This window comes from Lissotriton vulgaris, chromosome 2_1, assembly GCF_964263255.1.
Source record: "Lissotriton vulgaris chromosome 2_1, aLisVul1.2, whole genome shotgun sequence".
Lineage (NCBI taxonomy): Eukaryota > Metazoa > Chordata > Amphibia > Caudata > Salamandridae > Lissotriton > Lissotriton vulgaris.
This window is the reverse complement of record NC_141687.1, coordinates 522,742,493-522,765,684: the sequence shown is the minus strand read 5'-3', so window position 1 is coordinate 522,765,684 and position 23,192 is coordinate 522,742,493. Positions and strand designations below refer to the sequence as shown.

Genomic DNA, 23,192 nt, shown 5'->3' with positions numbered 1-23,192 from the left:
GGTGTCCTCTTCCCGGGTGAGCCGCGCACCCTCCCAGTGCCCGCCCCCACCAAAGCGCTCTTCACTCCTCGCGGCCCCCGCTTCGCGGGAGCCGCTCGTTCCGAGGAGTTCCTTTGCCAACACTCTGATCGTGCTACAGGAGTAGCTATCAACTGTTCCAGCTCTATTTCTTGCCGGCGTGAGGAGGTGTCAGCTGCGAGGCCGCAGAGGAGGCGAGAGGTGCGGCCCCGGGACTGCGAGGACCAGCATACAACATCCACAGCTGTGTCCTCTTCCCGGGTGAGCCGCGCCCCCTCCCAGTGCCACGCCCCCTCTCCACCCAAGAGAATATCAGCAAGCCCAGTGACGCGCACCGCGGGACGCGCGCGGGGCGCACCCCGGGGCGAAGACCGGGCAAAGAGCGGGCCGTTTTAGGCCGTTAGAGGCCGGATAGAGCCGGGCCGGGCTACCCCCCTAACTCCTAGCTCAAAAACACATCATAAACATCCCCACTTGCATAAACATGTCTCCAAGGGGAAGCAGAAGTAAGACTGCTGCAAAAAAAGGACAACTAACTGGCCCCATAGACAGTTTTATAACAAAGGCTAACACCTTTATAGATCAGAGTATTTCACTTATAGAACGGAGAGTATCCCAAGACCTCCTGGAGGCTCGACGATCCTCAATGGGTCATCTAGCAACCGCCAGAACGCCAGTCCCTACCAAAGATCAAAGACATAGTGAGGGCGGAACCAACAAGAGGCAGAGCCTCCCAAACATAGTTGACCTATCAGTGTCACAACTCTCAGAATCTCAATTAATAGCGGACTCTGACCTAGAAAAAACTCCTGACTTAGTTCCACACCCTACACCAGAAGAGGTAAGACAGGCAAGAGGGAGGAGGGAGGGAGCTATAAAAAGGAAAAAGAACCATGTAGCGACAAATAAAACATCAATGACAAAACAAACTCCATCCGCTACAGAGGAAATAGGAAATACACTTAGTCCCCCTCTGTTGGGAAATCAGGGTAGGCACACTGTGAGTATACACCATGATGCTTCACCTACCACGAACTTAGTGATAGTACCTGAGGACTCCCTAATAAATGAAACTGACTGTAATTACAATCTAGACTTGCTAGAAAAAATTGGAAATCTCCTATATAAATCCCTTTCACCCATTCAAGATACCCTGGCAAAACTAGAAAAAGCCGTAGTCGAACTCTCAGCTTCGATGAAAGCTAACCCTGCCTCAAACCGTGTACAAGAATCACAAAAAGTACAAAAACCTGGGGCATCAAAACCTGGGGCATCAAAACCGGTAAATATAATCCCCGTGGCTCAAGCAAAAAGCTCGACACCCGTACCCACTATAGCCCCGAAACCCCCAGTCACAATACCATCTAAGAAAAAAGCACCAGATACATTAGCCCCAACAATCCCACCAGGAAAAAATAGCACTCCCTGTAATAGCACTACCACAGCCACAAAAAACAAACAACCCCCAACTAAACAACCGCAAACATATCGAGCGAGGGAAAGACAACAACAGGGCGAAACACGACCAGTAACACTTCCACCAGAAGCGAGTCCCTTTGTTGCTATATTGACCGGTGTACCAGAGCTGACGGACCAAAAATACGAACCAAATTGGTCATTAAAAAACAAGATACAACACTGGCTTATCATAAATCGTCCACCACCCCCCTACTGCTCCACTAGAATTTTGATGGTTAGAAGAGCCCTATGGGTCGGCCATGGTAAAAAAACAATACAGGGGTATTGCGTTCTAATTACCTTTGAGGACCCCAGAATAGTAGAATACATCTGCTCAGGAGAGGACCTAACTTTAAATGGGGGGATAGGAATAAAACGTCTTCCTTTCTTTTACCCACCCAGATTTCAGGATGGCCCCTCGCAAATAGATGGACCCTGGTATACAGTGGGCCCTCATTATCGAGGCAGAGAAAGGGATGAATGGAGAGGGCAAGAACAGTGGAGGAATTACAGAGAACCCCCACGCTGGGACGGCTGGAACTGATTACCACTAACAAATATGTACAGTGGTCTAGAGTGTGTCGACTGACCACCACAGCCAGAAGAACAGGCATCTAAAACTCCAGATAACCCGTCAATCCCAGATAACCCTTTAATCCCTGAAGACCTAGTTATTCCCAGCAATCTACAAATAGATAATACCCTCAAAAATAATCCTCCAACTTTGACCGTGATCTCCTGGAACATCGCGGGATTACGGCCAAAAGTGGAGGACGGGACCATCATGCACCATGTACACAGACACCAAGTAGTCTGTCTACAGGAGACATGGTCACAATCAGAACTCCACTTGCAGGGGTATAAGACATATTTTTCCCCTGCGCTGGTGGGACAAAAGGGTAGACCAAAGGGAGGACTAAACATTTATATAGCCAACACCATCCAAAATATAAAAATAAACATCATTGAACTGGATTCTAATTTCCAGATCATTGGTCTCTCTTTACCCAAAAAGGAGTTTGTAGTCCTCATCAATTTTTAGAACAATCTTGAGGAATCACAGCTCCAGAGAGTTTTGGCCCACCTTTATGAAAAATTAACTACCCTTAGACAGAAACAAGGAGCAAAGGGTGTATTATCTATAACATGGGCAGGAGATTTCAAGCTACATCATTGTACCCAACCAGAGCACAAATGTCCAGGTATGGTGACAGAGGAAGGTGATTCCCCTATCCATTTTTCTCACAATAATGCGGGCGGAATAATGAACGATCTTCTATTAGATCTGGACCTCCAAATAGCAAACACTACAGATCACAGAACTAGTTCACTAGAACCGACCTATATAGGAAGAGGTTTCAGCACTACGGTTGATTACATTATAATATCAGCTAGCCTACAACCCAGAGTAAACAGCTTTGAAGTCCTACCCAACATCCAAAGTGACCATGCTATTCTTAAAATGAAAATGACTTCAAACCACCAACAATCTCTACCTGTGACGATAGCTAGTGCACTGACACAGGATAATATAAACCTGGGCCAACTAAATGGGTACACAATAAAGTGGGGGAAGATAAATCCAGAGGAAATCACCAAAGAATTGATAAAATCGGTATACCCCCAAATTAAGAAATGTTTAGATACACCGATAGAAGATGAAGAACTCCTTAATATCATCACTCAAATTATGGAAAAAATAAAGTCCCTACTTACAGCAAAACACAAAGCTGCACCACGCCGACTAAAAGGATGGTTTAATCAAGAATGTACCCAGGCTCATTCAAAACTCAAAGCAGCACTAAACAAAGATGAAAGGGATCCCCATACTATATCCGCTCTGAGAAAGGAATACCTTACAATTAGAAAAAAGAGAAAAACGGAACTAAAGCAAGCTTTATGGGACGAACTCCACGCTAGTGCACAGGAAAAAAACAGCCAGGCCTTCTGGAGAGTAGTAAGAAACCCTTTTTTGGCTGATGACACAAATCCAAAAATCGAAGTTGCTATAGACGAGTCAGAATGGGTATCACACTTCTCAAAAATCTTCCAAAAACAATCGTCAGAGCAAGAAACTGAAGACGAGAATTCAGAAGTTCCGCCCTACCCCATTCAAATAGACTTTGAAATCTCCGAGATCCTTCTGGCCCTGAACACAAGCAAAAATGGAAAAGCACCAGGCCCGGATGGAGTCCCGGTTGACTTTTTCAAGTATAACGCAGATCTTTGGGCCCCGATCATTACCAGGGTGTGTACGGCAGCAGCAAAGAAAGGAATCCTGGCGTCCTGGACAAGGTCCGTGATGGTCCCGATATTCAAGAAGGGTAATCGCCAGGACCCCGCTTGCTACCGCCCAATATCTTTGCTGGACTCATTGGGAAAGATAGCAGGTAGGGTGATCCTGGAGCGACTTCAGGACTGGGTGGAGGAGAGAGGCATATTGTCTGAACTACAATTTGGTTTCAGGGAGGGCTTTGGAACTGTGGAACAAGCCCTAAACCTTTCCGTGATCATTGGAAAACACATACACGCCAAAAAAGATAAACTCTATATGATTTACGTGGACTTGTCCGCCGCGTTTGACTGTGTTTCTCACACCAAATTATGGTCCCTCTTGGCCCAAATGGGGGTAGATCCGCCACTCCTGAACTTTCTAAGGGAAATGTACTCCAAGCCCTCTGCTAGAGTCCGCTTTGGCACAAAGGGAGAGCTGACCGCGTCCTTCAGAGTGGAGCGTGGAGTCAGACAAGGATGTGTCCTGGCGCCTTTCCTTTTCTCCCTCTACACTAACAACCTGGAGGTCGAGCTCTTGAAAGGCGCCCGGGACCTCCCACAGGCAAAACAACGCCCGATTCCCGCTCTACTCTATGCGGACGACGCTGTCCTCCTGGCACGGACTCCCTGTGAACTCCAAAAGACCCTTAACAGGTATTCTCAGTTTATGGGCACCTTAGACCTTCACATAAACGTGAAAAAGACTTTTGTGATGACGGCAGGGGCTGGGAGAAAACATCTGAAAAACATTACCCTCAATAACCAAAAAATAGACTCTGCAACTGAATAATGCTATTTGGGCATTACAATAGACAATACATTGTCCTGGAAAATGGCAGTGGAAGCGAGGAAACACTGCTTTAAAAGAGCGTTAGCGGCATTGGTGACTTTTTCACAAAAACTGGGAAAACGACCGCCCGTGGAACTGTTAGCGATATATAGGGCTAAATGCCAATCAACAGCACTATATGGAGCAAGTTTATGGGGTCACACGGATGTCACTTCCTTGCAAATAGCAGAAAACAACTTTTTAAGGTTCCTTCTGATGGCCCCAAAGCGATCCTCAACTTATGCTTGCCACGCTGAATTAGGCGTCCCATATATTGAGGAACTTGCAAAAATACAACCGCTACTTTTATGGCGCCGCATCTGGACTTCGGAAAAAAATGACCTCACCAAGATGATAGTGGCAGACGCTATGACATTAGACCACGCCTTAAAAATCAAATGGTTAGCCTATATCAGGAACTTTTTTATTGACCTTGGGGCAGAGCAATATTATACAAATCCTGAAAAAATTAGAGAACTCACAAAGAAACAACTAAAAACATTAGCCCTGGGACATTTGGAAAACCTGAGATTACAATCTGAAGTAGGCAAACCGTCCGTTCAACATGCGATAATGGTCCAATCTACTCTTTCAATTCAGCCCTATTTAAATCTTAATATTGGTATTTTTGACCGTTTTCTTTTGACAAGATTCAGATTAAACATGTTTCACAGACTGGTAGCTTTTCCAACAGCAAATGTTTGGGATCCGAACCCACCCTTATGCCCCTGCGACGAAAAGTCAATACAAACTACCTTACATACTGTCTTGTTTTGCAAGTTTTATCATGAACATCGTAAAGTCTGGCTACTGACTTTGTTAAAATCCTGGGGTCTCAGGCAATGTCGCCCTGCCATGCTGTGTCTACAGCTTTTGGACACTGAAGCTACTTGCTACCATGTTCTTAATTTTCTGAAGTGTATACATAGACTCAGAAAAACCCTTTAAAGTAATTTCCCTAAACAAAATCACGTTTTTGTAAGTCAGATGTGAAACGTACTTGTTATATGAAATCACTTTGCACTTTTTTTTTAAAGACTTTTTTGTATAACTGTTTTATTATGCATTATCATTGCTTTTATGGATTTCTAACTTTGAAACTCCGAATAAAGATTATTATTATTAGTTGTTAAAGATTTTAGGTAGCCATCTAAGGAAGAAAAGTGCACCAGTAAGATGTAAATAGTACAGAAATATGAGACTATCAGAATATGGCTACTGATGGAGGCTACATTGCAGAATGGGATTGCAACGGAGGGATAGACACTATTGTTAAGCTGGGCTTAAATATAGAAATAATGTGATGCATAGAAGGAGCTATAAGACAGTACGGAGCCAGCAAAACGTTTATTCATGTATTATTTTTCAGTCTTTCAAGAAAAGTGTCATTTTTGTCCCAAGCCCAGGTAACACATCATCTTCAACTTCAGTAAAGGAAGAAATGATTCACAGGAAATCAAACAATCTCCAATGATCTCAACAGAGGGCAAGAAGTCTCATTTACTTCTTTGGGGTCCACGGCTTGAGCAGGGAGGTTTTACACTAAAGAATGAGGCATCAGGAGACGAACCAGGTAACTAACACACATGTGCATTAGACTCCTATTTCTGTGATGTTTATATACAGTGTAAAGACATGCTCCCATCCCCAGCAATCCTGTTAATACATTCCACAAGTCAGGAATAAGGTGGAATGGATGTACATATGCACAAACATCACACCATTCCTGCTTGATAGACTGTTGAAATGTGTTGTCCTTCTACAGTTTAATATATACTTGTGTTTAGATAGCCATACCTTACGGGCACCAAGTCGTTCGAGTTAGCAAGAGATCTTATTCTATTGTTGGTGCACTTGAGACTCCTTCTGGGTAATCACCAAGTCTTTACAGCCTGATCTCAGAGCATGGATTCATCCATTAACCCAATTCTGATACTTGAATGCCATCTCTTTTTTGTAGCTTTGGCAATGGCATTCATGCTGCCTCTTAAACCTGCCTTGTATTTGCTTTGTATAAGCTTTCCAGACAGTCATGTCACACGTGCCTCCACAGGATGTATTATTCCTCCCCGTAGACTAGTTAATAATGCATTTCTTGTACACAAGCGTCCCTATAGTTATCTTAGAATGCTGGATCTCTCCTGAGTAAGGACTGTAAGAATTAAATCAAGACTTTCACCTTCTATATATATAAAAAAACAAAAAAACAAGATGTTGTCATGCACCTTAAATTGGGCTTCTGGAGGTCCAATTATGATTACCATCCTTTCACATGCATCAGGACCTTCGGCAGGGGCAATCTGGGGACACATAAGCAGAAAGAACTACTGTTAAACTCCTCCATTATGTAAAAGTGCTACCCTATAATTGGCAGCATACTACTAAGGCACAAAAGAAGCTTCACAAATCTTTTATCATGATCCCAAAATCGTTTCCCAGAGTCGTGTCGAATTGAAAGATAGCTTTCTATTAGACAGGCTAAAGAATCTTTGAGAAGAAAAAAAAGAAAATGTGAACGCTACACACTCCTAACTACAGTGCTAGTTCGCTTCTGTAAATAGCTGCTGTGTATGCCTCTAGACTGTTAAATCTGTGTAACTTAATTCCTCCTTTGTGTCGCTTCTGAGTATATTTACGATCACATCATATTATTGAGAAATTATATGGAAGAAGAAGGTTGGAAAAAAGAAAGGAGGTAGAATGTTCAAGTATAAATATCTGTATACTGTTTTTTTGGTCGATCCTAGCATGCGCTACTCTAGGAAAATTACCTCTTGGAATCAATCTGTACTTTTCACACGCTCGTGTGTGTATGTTTTTTTGTTGCTTTCTTTCTATTAGTCTTTGAGTGCGAAGGCAGCACACAATTGGGGAAAGGCGGGTGCATGTCCCATCTTTGCCAGGAATTGTAGCTGCCTACAGTTTGCGGTTGCGCGCAGCAGAGTGTAGTGTGCAAACTGTTTATCTCGTGGGCGCACCACTCCCAGGCTTGTTCTAAATAGCTTTTACAGTCGCGCTTTTTGGAGCAGCGGTGCACGCAGGGGCCATCTGTTTTTCTAATTAGCGTAGCCGCGCTTCAGTCCATCTATTTTCCAACAATTTTACAACATTCCCTGCCATGTTATCATACGGAAACCATAGAGCTCCTTTGCAGCAGAGAAACAATGTGAGTAAATGGCCCTCGCCCAGGCGGTCTCTATGGTCTGCGAGCCCTGCTGTGTTCTGAAACCACCTCCGATACCTGCCTCACCTGCGCGCTATGGTAGCAGCAGCGGCTACAGGATCCGCGCACAGCACCGCTGACTCCAGCCCCAGCATCCACGGTCAGCTGTCGCTCTGAGATGGGCTGAGGTAAGGCAGGTGTTTCCACTCTTTTATCTCTTACTGTTTGTTATACCACCAGGAAACTTCATGGAGACGCATGATTTTTCATATTAGACAGTTTAGGGAAATGCATTCTATTTTTTTCATTTTTATGGAGGCATTTGCAGCTGAGACTGATTTTGCTTGGGTGAAATGCTTTGGGCTGTTTTTATTTGCTAGCACAGTGTTACTTTGCTAGCCGTAGATTTAATGCATTCCTTTTCTTGGTTCCATCTTTCGTGCTTCTATGAGTCTTTTTTAAATAATTATAAGGTGTACACAAACTCGTACAGTATGTGTTATTTAAGGGGATGCTGTAGGGCAGGTATGTAAATGTCTCACTTGCCCTTATTTGCAAATCATGACAGCGTGAACGAGGGGTCAGCTACACTGAAAGGTGGAATGCTGTAACATCCGTGTAATCTTTTTGGCACTACAATAAAGGTATCCGAGCAAACATGCTTTCGAAATAGTATTTTTAAACCGTACTTGCGGGTATATTGGAAGAAGTCCAGTGTACATGAATCAAAGGGTGACATGAAATATTTTATCTAGGTTTAGTGGTGTGCAAGCTGGTTAAGTGTGAGGAGGATCTAATAATTCCTTGGTGTAAGGATGATCACCTGCTGAGAGTCAAGCAGTGCCATGGCCCCATTTCTCTTAGTTTTATGAAGAATAAACTTTCAACGTGTTTCTGTGAGGCACGTAGATTGGAGAGAAAATGACACATTGAAACGAAATGACCTACACGAACAATTAATTTGCTTTAAAGTGCATGCATCTTCAAAAGTGCCATGTCTCTACTTGCAAGCCGAATATCCACCCCACTGTGTACTGCTGTCCCTCTCTGGGGATGCCAGAGACTGGTTGCCATGCCTACGTTTTGGGTTTTTAGCAGTAGAGGGCAGGGTGTTTGTCTGTCTGTCTACCTGCCACACTTAAGCAACTATAATCTTTAAGTAAGTCAACAATGCAGCATAGCAAACGAAGGAGAGTACTAACAGCCCCCCAAACTCTGATTTTGGATCATTTCCTCAGACTTTCTAACGTTGTGCATTTTCAACAGTGAAACATAGTTTATCATTTAAAACTAACGTAAAAAAGGCTGCAGCCTTCAATAGGTCTCACCTTTGGACCTTATAAGTGTTTAGCCATGCAACAGTTGATGTTGTTGCACCCAGGATATTGTGCTGGATAACTAAACACGTATAAGGTTCCAAAGGCGAGACCTATTGGCTAAGCCAATGCTTGTTTAAAAAAGATAGGCCATGTGAAATTATTGACCCAGAGTTTTAGACCGATGACTTTTTTCAGAAACATCAGGGAAACTGTGCTGAAATGCACCATTTTATCACCATATGTTCAAGTATTTCTATGAAGGATGACCCACAATACCCCTTTAGTGGGCCTAGAATATATAGACATATTTTATAAGCGCCCCTTCAGATAACAAGAACTTTTAGCCAAGTTACATGAAAACTGAGCTGCATAAGACCATTTGGCATTGGCTTGCTGGTCTTGCTCGGTTGATACTATTCGGGATTGATGCTATTGTGCCCCAAGATTTTCAAAGTCTACTAGAAGCCAATAGATTATTTTGACTTTCAGCCGCTAGTAAAAATGGCGTGAAGGATTGTATGGATGATGAATATGGAGTGAAATGTTTCTAGCTGTGTGAGGCTCTGGTAGCGAAAGAAGAGTGGAGACAATGTATACAAAAAGTAGTGACGTATATAGGTAAAGAAGGCCAGAGAAGAGAAGAATTCAGGAAGGAGTTACGGGGTCCTAATTAGAAAAGGAGAAGCCCTGCATTCAAGACTGCACATTAATGAGAGGATAATCATGTTCCCCTGAGGAGTAGGAGAGATATTGGTGTAGGCAGCTCATGAGATGCAACCTAGTATAATTCACAAAGATGAGAGGGAATAACAGGTCTTTACAACGGGACAAGGGCATGCATGTCTCCCCAACACCTTTTGTTCTTGTGAAATTAAGTAATGGACCATGGGAGAAGGCTGGTTTTAACACACTACGCCTGTGAATTTGTAGACTAGCTATGTTACGTGTTTTCTGGCAACAGTAGATCTCTACTGTCCTGGGGTGTGTATGACAAGTTGAGTATGCAAGTGACTGCATTTTTGGAGAGTGAATTCAATAGAGAATTATACCTAAGTGAATTGATGACAATGGTAAACGGCTGATCCCATAGGAAATAAAAGTAGCAGATACAATGAGATCTACTCGATCCAGACATGAATGGTAACATTAAGAATTCTGCAGGCTGGGGCTAAACAGTGTGAAGAATTGGGAAGACAGGAGTAGCGTATGAACGGAAACAATCCTCACATAATGCCAAATAACTGTAAGATTCAAACTTTTGAGATTTTAACAGGGTAGAAACAATATCATAATGTGTACTGGCTTGTTTGTTTGAGAAGGGAGATGCGTGAAGAGGGTATGACTGTGTAGCGTGGACAAGAGCTGGCTTTGAAGGAAAATGCATAAAGAAACTTAGACTGATGTAAAGCTTGTAATAGGCTACTGTGCAAGTGTGAGCTGTGCTTAGGATTACATTGCAAGATGACATGCAAAAGGAAGTTCTATCTTTACTTATCTTTGAGTTAAGGATTTATGAAAATGGTTAGTATTGAGAATGGGAAAGTTTGGAATCAGAACTGTGAAGCACTGTCTCCAAATCAAGTGGGCGTCACTGGGCAGTACTCCTTGTAAATTATCGCTGATGTGCACATCAGGAGGCCCATGCATTTTTGCAGATGTTAGTTTTGGCGAAAACCGCGTTTTTTCGCCAGAAACTAACGTCTGCAAAAATGCTGACTTCGTTATTCTTACCATTGGGGGTGGATTATGCGGATACGACCACAGGGTCGTATCAGCAAGGTTATCGCCGTTTTCCATAGAACATCGCTGAAAAACCAGCGCTGTTCCATGGAAAACACCGCTAACAAAAATATCATTTATTTGGAGGTAATATTAGAGAATGTATGCCATTTGGGACAATATTTCTGTAAACAATATGTAGGAAGTTATATTCCGACCGAGGTTGAAAACACAAGTTCTAAAGACTTGGTAACACCAAAACCCGTTATAACAGCCAAAGACAACCAACCCAGGCAGCAAGAAATATATATCAAACAAGCTGCTATTACTTCGGAACAGAAGTGTGGAAGTGCACTAGTCACATATATGCCAACCCAGTCAGGCGAGGGTACTTGAGTAAGATTCATTACTTTTCTGCGTACGGTAGGAGGCAGAAAGGGGCTCCATTTATGTCGGGGGCTCCATATGAGAACCGCATTCCTCGTTTTACTGCAGTTTCATTTGACTCCGATATTAAACAGATAATGGCCCAAAGTTTAAATGACTTCTTTAATTTAAACTAGATATAAGGTTGAAAATACTAATTGAACCTTATTGGGATTTGCATGTGAGAGCGCCTGTGGAGCGGTTGGACGAGGAGAGAAAAGGGGATAACATTTTGGATGCAGTTAAAGGGAAAACAGATGTTGGTTACTTTCCTTTGTGGCACACTAAGCTATTCTAAAATTACTTTTCGTCCCCTTTCTATGTCTGACAGCAGTGCAGCGCCACAAAGAAAAGCTGACCGGGTATAAGGAGGTTGTAAATATATTTGCAGACGTCTGAAAGCCTGGAGGAAACAAGCAGAGGCACAGGGCCCTCCACACTTCATGTAATGAAGTGCTACATCTGGCCGAATGACAATAGCGTGGGCTCCCTACAAACGTTAATACTAAACTGCGCTGTAGTTAATAGAAATCTAGTGATTGAGAGCTCTGAGTCATTCCAATTAACAAACTGTTTAACTGTTTTGTGACCTCATTTTACTGCCTTATTTGATGCATTTAAAAGTGTTTCAAAATAAATGTAATTAAAATAGTAGGACGACAGTAAAAACCTAATCTGTAAGGATCTAAGATACACCACTGGTTTTAGCAAATTAAATAAAGTGAATGTGGCCAGAACCGAATCTCAAATAAAATCTTAATTAAAAAGTACAGACCAAGCCAAAACGCTTTGTACAGGAGTAATTGTGTCTTACTTTTGAAGTGGGTGAGACTTACTCACGACTTTCTGACTAACACGTTCTATGTCGAATGAAACTAATTGAAACGTGCCCGTGCCCGTCTCCCAAGCAGCCATTGAACGGAATAAAAAAAGCATAGGCTTTTTACAAAACTGCCAATTTCACTATTGTTTTGCAAATCACGAAATCGATAGCAGTACTTTTCGTAGTTGGACTGTCCCTCTTTTCTACATGCTTGTTATGTATGAATCTAAAACTCAATGTGCTGCTGACTATGATGCAAAGGCGTTAAGAATTGGAAATAGTCCCCTTGTCCCCACTTATATTCTCCCTCAAGTTGGAGCTCCTGGAAGCGTGGGTGCGTCGAGACGCGATGGTACGGGGCTGCGGTGGGTGGTGGACCTAGAAGATCGAATATCCTCTGTATGCCTATGACATACTACTATATCTTGCTTCCCCATATAAATCTATACACGCAGTACTGAACATCTTCATAAACTTCAGGAAGTACTCTGGATATGCGATCAACTGGAGCAAGTCAGTGCTGTTTGTCCCCCTGACAGCGGTACCGCGACTTTCAGCAAACTGTGCGATTGAAGTGGCCAGGGACAGTTTCAAATACTTAGGCGTTTTTGTCACGTTGGACCTGGTTCTTTTTCATAATCTGAACTTGGCACCCCCGCTCAACAGGCTAAGAGTGGATGTGAAACATTGACGGTCCTTGCCTCTCTCCCTGGTGGGTCTTGCTGCCCTCTTCAAGATGATAGTTCTTCCACGCTTTTTATATACCCTTCAGAACAGCCCAAATCCAATCCCAGATTCATATTTTACAGCAGTAGAGAGTGAAGTCCGAGTGCTGCTACGGGATGGTGGGGCTTCCAGGGTGGCAATGAAGAAACTAATGAAAGGCTGGTATGACGGAGGCATAGCATTACCAGACCTTAAGCTCTACTACTGGGCTGCACAACTAGTAGCTGTAAATCATGGGATATATCACCCCCCCTACCGACCCGGCATATGCTCTGGATAGGTACCAAACAGATCGCTCCAGCTATTTGGGCGCCCTATGCTCGCGCAATAGAAGAAAGAGGTTTTTTGGGCCCACCTTGCACATACTGGGAATCTGGCATAAAGCAAACTCTCGCATGGGTTGGGCAGACACTCTCACCGGGGCGACGCCGCTGTTGTACACCCAGAGACTGGGCATGCTGTGTTACCAAACTGGGTTTGATAAATGGGATATGATAGGAATTTCAGCAGTAAAGGATCTGATTAAGAAGGGTTCGATACTTACGTTTGGGGAACTCCAGAGACAGCACCAAATGACTCAAGTGGAGATATTCAGATACCTGCAAATACGGCAAGCAATGCAGGCGGCCTTTCCAAACTATTCAGATATGCCGGACTCATCACCATTAGAAGACCGCTTGTTAGATGGGCCACTGCACTCCAAAGCTATATCTCTAACTTATAAAAAACTTAGCAATAATCTGCCTGATACCTTTGGTGATCTTAGAGAGCAGTGGCAGGGAGACTTGGGTCCGATTGATGATGAAGACTGGCGATTGGCCCTTAAGTCCCCAAGAGAAGCAGCCATCACACTCAGATTTAGACTAATACAGCTCAGAATCCTCCACCGATCGAACAGGACAGGAAAACCTTGGCTAAAATAGGCTCCAGACCTGATGACCTATGCTTGGGAGGTTGCCGACAACAAGCCACCTTCTATCACACTATCCGGGGGGGGGCAGCTATTCGTCCTCTATGGGAGGAAGCCACACACCACATACAGACAGCATTGGGAAAGGAGGTGGTCCTGACACCGCAGCTGGGGTTACTAAACATCTGGGCTGCAACCGACCTCACTGACATCGAACAGCAGTTAGTGACACTGGGATACACACTGGTCAAACGGGAATTGGCGAGAGGATGGGAAGGGGCGACTCCACCAACCACCTCTGCATGGATGAAAGAATTGGATGGGTGCATGATCGTGGAGACGGAAGTCTTTAAAGCCCAGGGATGCCCCAAAAAATGGAACAGGAAATGGTCCAAATGGAATGTATATCGTGGAGAAATATGTATATCCCCGATGGTGGAGTTAGAAATGTGTAGGACTATGGACAGAGAAGTGATTGATTAACATATATGTGATGCTGGACCCTGTATTATAAGTACTGGTATAGGTAACCTGGAAATTTGTTATTTACTGATATATGTATGACTGTCACTGAAATCAATAAAAACATTTAATTCATAAAAAAAAGAATTGGAAATTGTTTTAAGCCATTAATCAGTAAACCTGATTCAATTAATATTGATTACAAATTGCAAAGTGGAAGTTAGGTCCATGGCTGATAATGAGGAAGACCATCTTATTTTGATTTAGCTTGAGTTGCGAAAAAGGACATTCGGTTTCATATTTTAGATATGCAGTATTTGATATAGGCAACTGATAAGGCAATATTGATTTTTACATACGACTGTGAATCATGAGCATATTGGCAGTAAAACCGGTATGGATTTTCATGATGTCCACTGGCAAGCCTATGTATAAGTTAAGAAAGAGGATGCTAGTACTGAGCCTGGTAAGACCCGAAAATGAGCTTTTCTAGCATGAGAGAAAGTGTTGCTTATCTACACAACCTAGACGCATTCACTAAGATATGATTTGAACCATTTTGATACTTTTCCTCTTACCCTGAAGTTGAAGGACATGGTGCGGTGTAGTAGGTATTGGTGAACTCTATCAAATGCTGCAGACAAGTCTAGTGGGATTTGAAGGAATGCATTGCTTTTGTCTAGCAATTATCAATATCTTTGAGCATATCAGTCTCAATGCTGTGCACTCTAAATAATACAGATTCTCAGCAATAAAGTTGGCTAGTTATTAGCATTTCATAATGTGGGAACCTTAAGCTTTGCATCTTCCAAAAAGCTTTAGCCAAGAAATGTGAAACTTTTCTTTTGAACATTATTGCCAAGGTGTGTTGTACTAACATTGAGGAGGAGCTTCCCAGTGCTTCTTAAATTCCTCAAATAAGTCAGGTAAAATAACTCAGATTTTCTTCACATTTTTTATGACAACCAGGGGATGGTTGGGTTCAATCAATCAATCAGGATTTAAAAAGCGTGATAGGGTATCTAGGTGCTTGTAGATCCAAAGGCTTATTCGAACAGCCAGGTCTTAAGGGCCATTCGGAATTCCGAAAGTGAGAAGATGGTCCGGAGGTGTGTGGGGAGCCTGTTCTAAATTTTTGCTGAGATGTTGGAGAAGGAGCGTCCTCCACTTCTGCTACGGTAGATGCTGGCAGTATGGGCAAGTGAAAGGGAGGCAGAGAGTAGTCTTCTCGATGGTTGGTGGAAGTACAGGCGGTGGTTAATGTAGGCAGGTCCTTGGTTGTGTAGAGGCTTGTGTACGTGGGTCAGCAACTTGAATTAGCATCTCTTCTGTACAGGGAGTCAGTGGAGAAGCCTGAGTTGACGTGTGGGGTGGGTTCGTTGGGGGAAAGCCGAGGAGGATTCTGGCTGCGGCGTTCTGTATGGTCTGAAGTTTCTGTAGGAGGTGTGTGTATATTTCTACAAAGAGGGTGTTGTCATAGTCCAGTCGACTGGTGATGACTGAAATATTTATAGACTGAAATATTTATAGAGCGCACGAATGCCGTAGTGTCTTGGCGGTGATAAGGGCCTGTGTCACAGTGAGTCTCGTATGTAGGGGTAGCCACTTGAAGATCTTATGTAGCATGCACAGAGTGAGGAAACAGGGGGAGTAGATGGCATTAATTTGTGATTTCATTGTGAGCTTGTCGTCAATGACGATTCCGAGGGTTCTGGCGCGGTCGGAGGGAATAGGTGCAGGTCCTAGGTTTGATGGCCCCCAGGAGTCGTTTCGTGTGTTGCTGCTGTTGCCAAAGATCAGTGCTTAATTCTTGTCTGTGTTCAGCTACATGCAGTAGTTCTTCATCCAGTCGGCGACGTTTGTCATGCATCTGTGGAAGATGGTTCTGGTAGTTGTGGGGTCGTCGTTGAGTGAGAGAATGAGTTGGGTGTCGTCTGCATAACAAATTATGTTGAGACCAAGGGATCCGACGATGTAGGGCCAGGGGTGTATCATATATGCGATGAAGAATGTAGGGCTAAGGGATGACCGCAGGTGATCTTCTTGGGTTCAGAGGTGAACGTTGGAAAGTCGATCCCTTGGATCCTTCCAGTGAGGAAAGAGGTGATCCATCTGAGCGTGTCCCGTTGGAGTGAGGGAATCTTTCAATCAGTGTGTGGTGAGACACAGTGTTGAAGGCTGCCAAGAAGTTGAGAAGGATCAAAGCTACTGTTTCTCATCGGTCGACCTAGCATGACCCAGATATCTAGCGACTCATTAGATGCAAAGGTCCTGAAAAAAAAACTTCACAAACCAGAACACAGAAATTATATCCTGTTCACATTACTAGAGTGGAGCAATCTACAGTAAAAATGAAGTTAGAAAGTAGAACATGTGACAGGAAGCCACAGATGCAGTAAGTGTACTGGTCTGGACCGGTGCCCACTTGGGGAAGTGAGGAAGAGGTGACAGAATCCAGAGAAGTGACAAGGCCAATGTCTGGAAGATTCATTTGGCAGATGAAATGCCTGCCTCACTCACCCACTAGAGCTAGGTGTGTGCTGCATCACCAATCTCTGGCTTCCCTATGGATTAACCATTTCTAAATCTACAGCCCGGTAAATCAAACAAAGTACGAAACCTTCCAATTTCTCAGCCCCTGTCCCAGTCTTCCAAGAGTCTGTCTCCTTCCATATTTTTTGTCTCCACAACCTTGCAGTTGAAGCTCACTGCCACAGAGTCCCTGTCTCCCTCTTGCGTCTCACACTTCCTGTATGGTACAGTGGCAGAATATCGAGCTTTATATATAGTGAAAAATATACTTTTCCTAGAAAACCAACTGCAAAAATAGGTACCTTGACAATAAACATATGTATATTATGATTCACAGACGTATAAGTTAATAAGTAAAGCTATACTCATCTACACACTATTTTTGTAGACGACATTCTGGCTACAGTATTTTTTGACACTATATTATTGTGCTTGATATTCTGATATACAACCTCCTGTACTATCTCAGTCTCCACCTGATCCCTCTCCTGGGAGAGTTTCAACACATGTAAACATTCTGCAGCCAAGAGAGGATTTACAAGCAAAAAAATGGATATTGTGCGAATATTGGATGACACCCAGTTGTCATACACCAAAAGGAATATGCTACTTACCAGTATGCATCTGTTCTTGGCATAGAGGGCTGCAGAGTGGTACATTATGAATAGATCGCCATCTGGTGTTGGGCTCGGATGATTGCACTTGTTTTTCTCTTGGAGAGTATTTTGTATCTAGGTGACTCCTCCTTTGGTTGCTAGTGCGCATGGGCATCGGCTCCATCCTTAGATTGTTTTGCCATAGTAGGTTTAGATGGAGTAGTATGATAGAATACAGATAGAAATGCCCATGTAAGTGTATCTAAATAAGATATTGTTGGAACAGACACAGGTTTCCGGGGAGGCTGGGAGGGCATGTACCACTCTGCAGCCCTCTATGTCAAGAACAGATGCATACTGGTAAGTAGCATATTCCGTTCGAGGCATATGGGCAGCAGATGGTACATTATGAATAGACTATACAGCAGTTCTCTCCCTAGCGGTGGTCGCCCGTGTCTGTTGCAACAGTCTGAAATAAAGTCCTTAGTACAGCTTGTCCCACTCTAGCTTGTTGTGTTGTGTGCACATCTACACAATAGTGCTTTGTGAAGGTATGCGGTGTAACCCAGGTAGCTGCTTTGCATATGTCATCTAGTGGAATGTTTCCCAAGAATGCCATAGATGCTCCTAGTTTACGTGTAGAGTGAGCTCTAGGAGCAACAGTTAATGTCCTCTTTGCCTTTAAGTAGCATATTTGTATACATTTTACAATCCATCTGGCAATGCCTGCTTTAGAGATGGGATTGCCCTTATGTGTAGGAGAAAAAGCTACCAATAGCTGTTTTGTCTTTCTGAAAGTTTGTGTTCTTTCTATATAATACAATATTGCCCTTCTGACATCTAATGTATGTAGGGCCCTTTCCGCTACCGTCTGTGGTTTTGGAAAGAAGACCGGTAGCTCCACTGACTGATTGATGTGGAATGCTGAAATTACTTTAGGCAAGAATTTTGGGTTTGTTCTAAGAACCACCTTGTTTTGGTGTAACTGCATGAATGGTTCTTGAATTGTAAACGCTTGTAACTCACTTACTCTTCTGAGTGAAGTGATAGCTATGAGGAAGGCCACCTTCCATGTGAGGAATTGTATTTCACACCTATGCATAGGTTCAAAGGGTGGTCCCATTAGTCTGGTAAGTACTATGTTGAGATTCCAGACTGGGGAAGGTGGCAGTCTTGGTGGAATGACTCTTTTGAGTCCTTCCATGAAAGCTTTAATTGCTGGTACTTTAAACAGGGAAAGATGTTGCCTGTTTTGTAGGTACGCTGCTATAGCTGCGAGATGAACTCTGATAGAGGTATATGCTAAGTTACATTGCTGCAAGTGTAGTAAATAGCAAATAATCTGTTTAGTAGATGCGTCCAGAGGGTTGATGTGATTACTGTTACAGTGTACAGCAAACCTTTTCCATTTTGCTGCATAGCATGCTCTGATGGTAGGACGTCTTGCTTGTTTAATGATTTCCATACATTCTGGTGGTAAATCTAAATATCCAAACTCTATGACCTCAGGAGCCAGATCGCTAGGTTCAATTGTTTGGGATCTGGATGCATTATTTCTCCATGGTTCTGTGTAAGGTGCATGGGTAATAATCTTAGCTTTTGATGTGGCACCTGTGAGAGTTGTAGTAGCGTGGTGAACCACGGCTGTCTTGCCCACGTGGGTGCTACTAGTATCATTGTCATTGAGTGCTGTTGCAGTTTCCGAACCACTAATGGAATTAGTGGGAGAGGGGGAAAAGCGTAAGCAAATTTGTTGGACCAGTTTATCCATAGTGCATTGCCCTGGGACCGGTGGTGTGGGTGCCTGGATGCGAAGTTTTGGCATTTTGCGTTCTGATGATTGGCAAACAGATCTATCTCTGGTTGCCCCCATCTTTGGAAGAATGGCTGCAGTATCTGGTTGTGCAGCTCCCATTCGTGCACTTATTCTGACTCTCTGCTTAGGATGTCTGCTATCTGATTTTGAACTCCTGGTAGGTGTTCTGCTAACAGATAGATCTTTTGAGGAATGGCCCATCTCCAAATGTCCTGTGCTAGTCTGGATAGTTGGAGAGAGTGTGTCCCCCCTGTTTTTGAATATAATACATTGCAGTCATGTTGTCTGTTCTGATCAGGACTGCCTTGTTGGTTATTTGCATTTGGAAAGCTTTTAGTGCTAGAAATAATGCTAGTAGTTCCAAGTAGTTGATGTGCAGTTTATTTTGCTGCACACTCCATTTCCCCTGCACTGTGTATTTGTCCATGTGCGCTCCCCATCCGGAGAGCGATGCGTCCGCTGTCAGTATCGCTTGTGGAATTGGTTCTAGGAACGACCGTCCCTTGGAAATGTTTGTTGTGTTCCACCACTTCAGAGAGCGATGCGTACGGTCGTCTACCAACACCAGATCTGTAATCGGACCTTGAGCCTGATTCCACTGTGTCGCTAGACACTCCTGTAGTGGGCGCATTTGTAGTCTGGCATGTGGTATTAGTAGTATGCAGGAGGACATCATGCCTAACAGCTGCATAAACACTCGTGCTGGTAGTGAGTGTTGTGGTTGAAATCTTTGTATTAACTTGACCATTGTTTGTATCCTGATTGGATTGGGGTATGCTTTGGCTCTTTCTGTGTCTATAGTAGCCCCCAGGTATTGTTGAATTTTGTTTGGTTGTAGGTGAGATTTTTTGTAGTTCACCGTAAACTCTAGGTGGTGTAGCAATTGAATGGTCTTCTGTGTGTTGTGAAGGCATTCTTCTTGTGACTTGGCCTTTATTAACCAATCGTTCAAGTAAGGGAAGACATGTATTTGTTGTCTTCTTAGGTGTGCTGCCACCACAGCTAGGCATTTTGTGAACACTCTCGGTGCTGTTGTGACCCCGAACGGAAGGACTTTGAATTGATAATGTTGTCCTTCTACAAACCTTAGGTATTTTCTGTGGGCTTTGTGAATTGGGATGTGAAAGTAAGCGTCTTTTAGATCCAGTGTAGAAAGAAAGTCCCCTTTATTCAGTAAAGGAAGTACTTGTTGGAGCGTGACCATGTGGAAATGTTCCGAATTTATGTATGCATTGAGAGGTCTGAGGTCCAAGATTGGTCTTAGAGACCCGTCTTTTTTGGGGATTAGGAAGTATAGAGAGTATACTCCTGTCCCTTGTTGATGTTTTGGAACCTTCTCTATGGCATGCTTTTGTAGCAGTGATAGTACTTCTTCTTTTAACAATGTTAGATGGTCTTGACTCATTGGACGCTGTTTGGGGGGGATGTTTGGTGGGGTAGCAGTGAGTTCTAGGCAATAACCATGTTGGATAATTTGTCTCACCCACTTGTCTGATGTGATGTTTTCCCAGACAGGTAGGAACTGTGCTAGATGTCCCCCGACGGTGTTATGTGGTCTGGGGGAAGTTGTATTAAGTCACTGTTTTGGGGTTGGGGAGTTGCGGTTGTTATTATTTCCGCGACCTCTACCCTTGTTGTTGTTACCTCTGTAACTGCCTCTTGAATTACCTCTGGGTGACGTTGGTGTAAAAGAGGTGGATTGCTGACTTGTTCCTGTACTTTTTGAGCCCCCTCTATAGGTGGATCTACGAAAGGAACCCCTTTGTGTTGGCTGTTGTAATGCTCCCATTGACGTAGCCGTTTCTGTGTCCTTTTTCATCTTTTCTAAAGTCTCATCTGTGCTTGAGCCGAAAAGTGTCTTCTGATCAAAGGGTTGGTTCAATAAAGATGTTTGTACATCTTGTTTGAACCCTGAGACTCTAAGCCATGCATGTCTCCTTAACATGATACTGGTGTTGATGGATCTTGCTGCAGTGTCTGCCGCGTCTAGGGCGCACTTAATGGAAGTGTTAGTTATTATCTTTCCTTCCTGTATTAGCTGATCTGCTCTCTTCTGATGTTCTTTAGGGAGATGTGTGATGAGTTTTTCTAACTCATCATAATGTGCCCTGGCATAACGTGCAAGTAGCGCTTGTGTATTGGCTATGCGCCAGCTATTTGCCGCTTGTGATGCTACTCTTTTGCCTGATGCATCTATTAATTTTGACTCCTTATCAGGTGGAGGGGCTTCTCCTGTAGATAATGAGTTCGCCCTTTTGCGAGCGTTTGAAACTACAAGCGAGTCCAGAGGTACCTGTCCCTTGATAAATATTGGGTCCTTTGGAGCTGCCTTATATTTTTTATCAACTCTTGGGTTTAACACCCTAGCCCTCATTGGGTCTTTGAATATGTCTGCTGTGTGACTGAGAAGACACTTTAGCATAGGTAGAGTACCTGATGTTCTTTGTGCAGTAGGTAGTGTCTCTAATAGGAAATCCTCTATTTGAGGTTCTGTATGTAGATCTACCTTATGATATTTTGCTGCCCTATTAATGAGCTGTGCAAACCCTGTGTTATCATCAGGTGGTGAAGGCTTTGAGGGATATAACTCTGGGTCGTTGTCATCATCTGACCCTGCGTCATAATGTTCCCATGGGTCATCCTCGTCTGGGATAGTGTCATCATCCCCATGAGGTTCTCCCTCCCCTGTATCACTGTCTACATCTGACTGAGGTGTAGATGGTCTTGGTGTAGAAGGTGGAGGAATAGTTGGCATAGTGTGAGGAATAGGAGAAGAGGGTGTGACTCTAGGTCGAGGAGAAGTAGGAGGAGTTGTATTTGTCCCCATTGTTCTCTTTTTAGAAGGAAGAGGTTTGTCTTCTAGCTGTTCATTCTTCCTCTTCTTCGTCACTACTTTGCCAGTTTGTGGATCGATAAACAAAATCTTTTGTTTTGGATCTGTTTGCTGCTCCTGTGTCGGTACGGAAGCTTTTGGTTCCGAAAGGTGCCTTTGCTTCCGATCGTCAATGTTCGTTGTTTTCGGCACCGAGGATTTGCTCGATTCCGATTTTTTCGGTGTCAAGTGAGTCTTTGACGTCGAAGCATATTTCGGTTTCGACATGGAATGTTTCGATGCCGAGCTTTCACTTGCATGAAGCTTCGGTGACGAAGTCGATGTCGACCGCTTCTCGGATCCGACATGGTGGGAGACCGAGAGTTTCGGTTTCGTTGCCGGGCCCGAACTCGGGCGTCAGAAACTTTCTTCTGCGGTTTGACCTGGCTCGAAGGCGGGGTCGTTACCGCACGGGGTCGTTTTTTTGGTAAGGGGACGTCGTCACTCACGGTTTGTTGCACGTCGAGTTCCTCGACATCCGACTCGTCCCCTTCCGACCCCGACTATTCTTCATGATCCTCTTCTTAATCGAGGTGCTGGTCTTCGAACAGCTCCGGGATTGCCTCCGACTGCATTCTGGAAACCTCGTGTCTTCGAACTCGACGGTTTCTAATCGTCGACTTGGAGGAGAATGCTGCGCAGGCTTCGCAGTCCCTGGATTCGTGTTCAGGCGATAGGCAGAGATTGCACACCTCGTGTAGGTCCTTGTGTGGGAACTTAGCACCACACGTTGGACATTTCTTAAATGGAGTCCTTTCCATGGACTCCGGGCTTGACCACGTCGAGAAAGGCCTCCGTTCGTCGACGTAGATCAAAGTTTTTCTTCGATGTTGGAGTCGAAACGCGTCGGAATGGAAATGAAATTGCGTTCGATAACAATACCGTCGAATTGGAAATGGAATACGCGCCGAAAAGTTACTTCTTTCCGAAGTCGATCTGGAGCGCTTCAATCCTCATCCGAACCCGATGGCGGAAAAAAACAATCTAAGGATGGAGCCGATGCCCATGCGCACTAGCAACCAAAGGAGTCACCAAGATACAAAAGACTCTCCAAGAGAAAAACAAGTGCAATCATCCGAGCCCAACACCAGATGGCGATCTATTCATAATGTACCATCTGCAGCCCATATGCCTCGAACACTAGGTTTAGGAAGTTGTCCAATACATCTTATCAGCCTCCCCTGCACTGCACCTCTACCACTACAGTCTACCAATCCTACAACCATTATGTGCGTTCCAGATTGAGATG

At 43.8% G+C, this 23,192-nt stretch overlaps 1 protein-coding gene across 1 annotated transcript in view; it reads right to left on the bottom strand.

Annotated features, from left to right (window-relative positions):
- The window catches only part of IGF2BP2 (insulin like growth factor 2 mRNA binding protein 2), a 390,975-nt gene that overhangs the window by 49,043 nt on the left and 318,740 nt on the right, over positions 1-23,192 (bottom strand). The window contains exon 13 of the mRNA XM_086955447.1: positions 6,805-6,879. Within this exon, the coding sequence (XP_086811573.1) occupies positions 6,805-6,879 (75 nt within the window). The remainder of the gene's footprint in view (positions 1-6,804; positions 6,880-23,192) is intronic.